The 6,000-nt window shown below is 50.7% G+C and overlaps 1 protein-coding gene across 1 annotated transcript in view; it reads left to right on the forward strand.

Moving 5' to 3' along the window:
• Positions 1-2,824, forward strand: part of Padi2 (peptidyl arginine deiminase 2) — a 39,096-nt gene extending 36,272 nt beyond the window's left edge. The window contains exons 15-16 of the mRNA XM_028880721.2: positions 1,457-1,585; positions 1,964-2,824. Of these exons, the coding sequence (XP_028736554.1) occupies positions 1,457-1,585; positions 1,964-2,197 (363 nt within the window). The 3' untranslated portion in view covers positions 2,198-2,824. The remainder of the gene's footprint in view (positions 1-1,456; positions 1,586-1,963) is intronic.
• The last annotated feature ends 3,176 nt before the right edge of the window (positions 2,825-6,000 follow it).

Below are 6,000 nucleotides of genomic sequence, written 5' to 3' on the forward strand. Positions count from 1 at the left end.
AGTGGGCAACAGAGTGGAGCAAAGCGGTAAAGGGGCAGGGGCTGGAGTTTCAACATCGGGCCTTGGTCGGGTCGGGCAGAGTTTGTCTAAAGTTTATGCCAACGCAAACCCTGCGGTTGTGTGGATCTCAGGCACAGGCTGATCGGGGCTCCGGCTCTTCCTGCTCTGTGTTTATTGGTATGTGCAGGTGCCCTCATGGCTGCAGAAGTTCAAAGCCTCACGTAGACACTGCACACCATCTATGAAGACTTAGATGTCCCCCAGCATTGGAACGAGAACTTGATCTCACTCTGACTTGGGTCAACCTGAACTGGTCACTGTGGACAGGGAGTTTCCCAGCACCAGTTTGCTTAACCCTGAGTCACTGTTCACCCCTGGCCTAATCACTGGGGTAGCCGTGGCAAGAGCCCACCAATTAACTCTCACCAGAAGCTCAGAGAATCTGGCACAACCCAGCCACGCTCTGCAGTGCGGTGGGGGTCGAGGGGACAGCAGAGTCCCAGGGGAGCTACACAGGACCCACTGAAGCTGTGCCAACGCCTCTTTGGCTGCTGGATGCTGACCTCTGACTATCCCTCCGTGATCCCTGTGAGACACAAAGACACACACACCCACACTCTGTAATAAGAGCTCGGGAGACAGAGTATCGGAAGCCAGGCAGTTTATCTTACAGCTTTGCAAAGCCCAGATGGCAGGTGCAGTGGTTGAGCAGAGAGAGCCTTTAATCCCTAAGGCCAGCTCCTCCTCACCTTCCTTATTAGCCGAGTAATCGGGGACACAGCCCTTCAGGGTCACCTGAGTCTCTGCCACTTAAGTTTGTCTGTTTTTCAGCAAGGACTCTGAGGACTTCAGTCTGTGTTTCCCACCCTGTTTATTTTAGTTTGTAGTATATGACTGTCAAGTCTGCCCGTTGTCAGGCAAGCTTGGCTGCTAGCAATTTTCTACTGTAAAGTTTAAGTTGGGGAGCTAGGCTAATAGAGCTTGGGGGGGGGGTAAGCTGGACTAGCAGGCCTTAGCAGGAGTGTAGCATTTTCTGTCCATTTGTAGCAGGGTCTCAAGCCGTATTTGAAAATGAGCCATTAAGGGGGCATAATGGTGCACGTCTTTAATCCAAGCGCCCAAAGAGGCAGTCAGATCTCTGTAAGTCCAAGGGCAGCCTGGGCTACAAAGAGAGTTTCAGGATAGCCTGGGCTCCACAGGGAGACCATCTCTCTCTCTCTCTCTCTCACACTCACCATCATCTCTCTCCCCCCTCTCTCCCCCCCCTCTCTCCCCCCACACACACACACACACACACACACACACACACAAGTTACTACTGTCCCTTAGCCCTGGTGGAGAGAGATGCTGGAGAGGTGTTAGGGACACCAGCTAAGTAGGAATCTCTTTGGAATGCAGGCAAAGTGACAGGTGTGTGTCCCCTAATCTCCATGCTGCCTGTCTCCCTCTCGCCCAGCGCTGCCTGGATTGGAACCGTGACATCCTCAAGAAGGAGCTGGCACTCACGGAGAGGGACATCATTGACCTGCCCGCTCTGTTTAAGATGGATGAAGACCGCCAGGCCAGGGCTTTCTTCCCTAACATGGTGAGACCCTCCAGCCCCAGCCCCTGCTCATGCTACCCCCAGCAGGATGCAGCCAGTTCCAGAGAGGCCCAGCTGAGCTGCTGTGTGACCTCATGTCTGGCACTTGCCCTCTCTGAGGTCTTCCATTCCCTGTTGGTGACGATATTCTTAACCTTGCTTCCTCACTCAGTGTGCCCGGACCCTTTACTTTAGCAGATAGGCAAGTGCTTTGCAAAAGTCACAGCACAAACCCGCTTTAACTCAATCCGAGCCTCAGTTTCCCCACCTCTAAGGGAAGATCCTGCTAACACTTCCCACCTAGGACAGTAACAGGGATCTGAGGGCTTGACACCTCTAGGCAAACAGTGGCTGCTCCCTAAACACCCACTCCCCTCCCAGGTGAACATGATTGTGCTGGACAAGGACCTGGGCATCCCCAAGCCTTTCGGGCCCCAAATAGAGGAGGAGTGCTGCCTGGAGACACATGTTCGAAGCCTACTGGAGCCCCTGGGCCTTGCCTGCACTTTCATTGACGACATCTCTGCCTACCACAAGTTCCTGGGAGAGGTGCATTGTGGCACCAACGTCCGCAGGAAGCCCTTCACCTTCAAGTGGTGGCACATGGTGCCCTGACTGGCAGGGGCCCTGGCCCTCCCTCTTCCCCTGTAATCTCCAGGTCCTTCCTGTGTCCCTAAGTCCTCTTGTGCCTTGCTGTCCCTGGATAAGGGCCTCAGTGTCCACTGGAGTCACCCCCAGTAAGCCCAACCATCCCCCTGGAAATAGCTGGACTCATGGCTAGTGTGCAGAGCTCTGGCAGGTAAAGCCAGACTTCATGTAGTCAGACCGTTCCTCAAGAATTCTCAGCCTCTGTTCTAGATCAGAATGAAGGGAGAAAGAAAGGAGGGTCTGAGGTCACTGGGTCTTCCAGCACCATTCTCTGATAATCAAGGTAGACCGCGGGGCCAGGGTCCTGGTGGACCTTGGACAGCACCATCATCTCGCATTCGCCTCCCTCCAACCATTCATTCCTCATTCACCCTCTCCCGGCTTCCTGGACACAGTCCCCACTCCCTGAGGGTCCAATCGTTCTGCTTAGAATCTTACGGAAATAGATATTAGCTGAAGAGAGTTCTTCACCCGCTGTGGATACAGGCTGCCCAAATTTGGGGAGCTGTAGTGATAGATTGTATACCCCAATAAACTTGCATGGGGATCGGAGGACAGAGCCAGCCACTAGATTAGACATACAGGCCAGACAGTGGTGACACACACCCTTAACCCTATCACCCAGGAGGCAGAGGTCCATCTGCCACACTGGAAACGGAGCCAGGCAGTGGTGGCACACACCTTTAGGGGGCTCTCTCCCCAGACCAGCATCTGCGGTCCAAAGTTCAGTATGTAAAGATGCCCTCACCTGTCAATGCTATTCCATTTCTTATCTGGTCCTCGATTCTCTAGGCAGTCCATGGGCCCCTCTTCCCACCATCCTTCCTATTCTGGACACTGTCCCCTCCAGACAGCTACATAGTTTCTTTGCCACTAGCCAGATTTGGGCCTTCCCAGAGCCTGAGAAATGACCTATCCCTCCTCTTGGATGTTGGCCACAATGTCCAAGGCTGCAGGTCAGGCTCCAGCCTCAGCAATCAGTTCTCAGCCAGCTGCTGCCTGGGAGATGGAATTCCCCAGCACACTTTTCCAAGTCCTTCCATCCAGATACAGGTAAATGTGTCCTCTGCTTCAATTAGAAAAGTCCCTGGAGCTGGAGAGCTCCACAATTAAGAGTGCTTGCTGCCCGGGAAAAGGACCCAAGTTCAGTTCCCAACACTCAGAACTGTCTATAACTCCAGATCCAATGGAGCCAATACCCTTTCTGGCCCTTGATGGCACTGCGCATATGTGCACATAGCCATATACATAATTAAAAATAAAATATTTTAGGGTATGGAGAGACGGCCCAGTAGTTAAGAGCACTTGCTGCTCTTGCAGAGAACCTGGGTCCAGTTCTTAGCACCCACATGGCGGGTCACAACCACCTATAACTCCAGTTCCGGGGGATCTAATGCTCTTATCTGACCTCCATGAGCTTCTGCACACAGATGGTACACATACATACACTCAAGCATGCACACATACAAGTAAATAATATTTAAAACATAAAATTATTTAGATAAAGAAGGTCCTTTAGGGGCAGGAATATGGGAAATATTAATTCTGCTTTGAAGGGTTAAGCAGTCCCATTTTATAACGAAGAAAGGGTTACAGTCATACATTCTTAAGGAAACAGGATTTTTACCTTGGATTATTCCCTTGGCTATGCAATCAACATTGGTTGCATGCTACTGAGCAATAAGCACAGACTTGGGCTCTGACAACACAAGCTAGCGATAGACTCGGCTTGTCCCCGACAGGCAAGATCCACATTTTAACCCTTTGACCTTGCTGTGGTGGGCTCTTTAGAAACACTACCCAGTGTATTGAAAAAGCATCCAGGACACCAGTCACTGCCTGGAAAAAATAAGACTATGTCTTCTGTAAACAGACCCCTGGCCTTTCCATCCAGCTGGGCCCACAGCACCATGTCTGGTCAGGCCACAGAGCCTCCAAAGCTGTCATCCTCCTGCCTCTGCAGAGAGTGGCCCCTGCCCTGGGGGTAAAGCCCCAAATCCTGCCTCCAGCTCTAGAGCAGAAAACACATGCACCTCTCCGGGGGAGCTGCCGTGGGGATGTGGAGTGTGACATGTGTGGTGTTCAGTTAGAGTGGCTTTGTGGTTTTTATTTTTATCTATCTTAAGGGGAAGTGAGCGCCTCCCTCATGGAGGCTGCTTGTCTTTGTAGATTGTGCTATGGTTCTCCCTGGCAGCGTTGGTTGTTTCAGAAATTTCTGGAACTCCAGGACTCAGACACTGCCTGTCCCATCACACTCATCAGTGTGACTCCCTCCGGTGTGACTCCCCTCAGTGTGACAATTCCCAGTGTGACACCCCCCTGGGGGGGACCTCTTGCTCTTCCTCACCCCCACTTTCTTTAACATGGGCCTAGGTGCTTCTGGGCTGTGCCAGTTCCTGTTTCAGTGTCGATTTTGAAACAGTCTGTGAAGGGCAGAGGGATGGTGTGAAGATGGCGAGAACCAGGCAGTTTCAGCTTCCTGGAAAAGGAGCCAAGATGGAGACTGTAAAGTGTTTGGGGAAGAGCCGAAATAAAGAGCAATAAAATGAACCGCCATGACTCTGGGTGTGGTATTCTTTTCGACTTCCTCGACATGATCACAAGAGATCTGGGTCACATGTGGCCCCTCGTGGTCACGAAACGCCTACTGTTGGGCTCTATGTGCTACTACCCAAGGTCATGAGCAGTATCTACAGTGATGTAATCATGTTTTAAAGGTGAGTTTCCCTAGATGCAGACAGTGAGATGAGCATTTGGGAGCCAATGGCTTGATAGGAACGTGCCTCCAGGAGAAACGGGTCCAGAACCAGGGGAACGGGGTATTGGAGAGGAAGAAGTGAGCAAGGGTGTAATTTCAGGGGCTAGTTCATCCCAGTACCCCCTGTGAGCCCTTGCATGCCAATGGCCCCTGGAAGCTGATGCCCATGGAGCCCTGGTCCCGCTGCATCTGACCCACAGGGCACTAAATCTGTTTCCTTTGGTACTTGATGGGCAGAGCCACCAGTAGCCCACACAACATCTAAAGAAGGCACCTGCTGCATTAAGAACAGAATGGGGAAGGGCGATGGCTGGGAAGATGGCTCAGTGGTTCGAAGCACTTACTGCTCTTCCAGACGACCCGGGTTCGGTTCCTAGCACCCACATAAGGTGGCTTACTATGACTTCTGGCCTCTGTAGGCACCTGCATACACACATGTACATACAAATAAATAAGTAAAATGATAAATTCATGTTTAACAAGAATGTAGTGAGACCAGTGAGATAGCTCACCAAGTATAGGTGCTCACTGCAACCTGGCGACCTGAATTTTGTCTCTGGAACGACTGCAAAGATGAGAGGAAAGAATAGACTATACAAAGTTGTCCTCTGGCTGCCACATGCATGCCGAGGCATCTGAGTCTACATGCACAGTAGTAGTAATAATAATAATAATAAAGACCTAGCTGGATGGTGGTGCTGCACACCTTTAATCCCAGCCCTCAGGAGGCAGAGGCACGTGGATCTTATAAATTCAAGGCCAACCTGGTCTATATAGCAAGTTAGTTCCAAACCAACCAGAGCTAAATAGTGAGCCCCTGTCTCAAATAAATATAAATAAATAAATAAATAAATAAATAAATAAATAAATAAATAGATGCATCAATAAACAAAGTCATGGCATTTAAGTGCTCACTGACTACAAGTATCTACATATTGGGAGGCATAGTTCTAGAATCTTCTCTGACAGGTTTAGCCCCACTTATGGAAAGAGATACTTTTATTAAATCCCT

Source organism: Peromyscus leucopus, chromosome 2 (assembly GCF_004664715.2).
Source record: "Peromyscus leucopus breed LL Stock chromosome 2, UCI_PerLeu_2.1, whole genome shotgun sequence".
NCBI classification, from domain to species: domain Eukaryota; kingdom Metazoa; phylum Chordata; class Mammalia; order Rodentia; family Cricetidae; genus Peromyscus; species Peromyscus leucopus.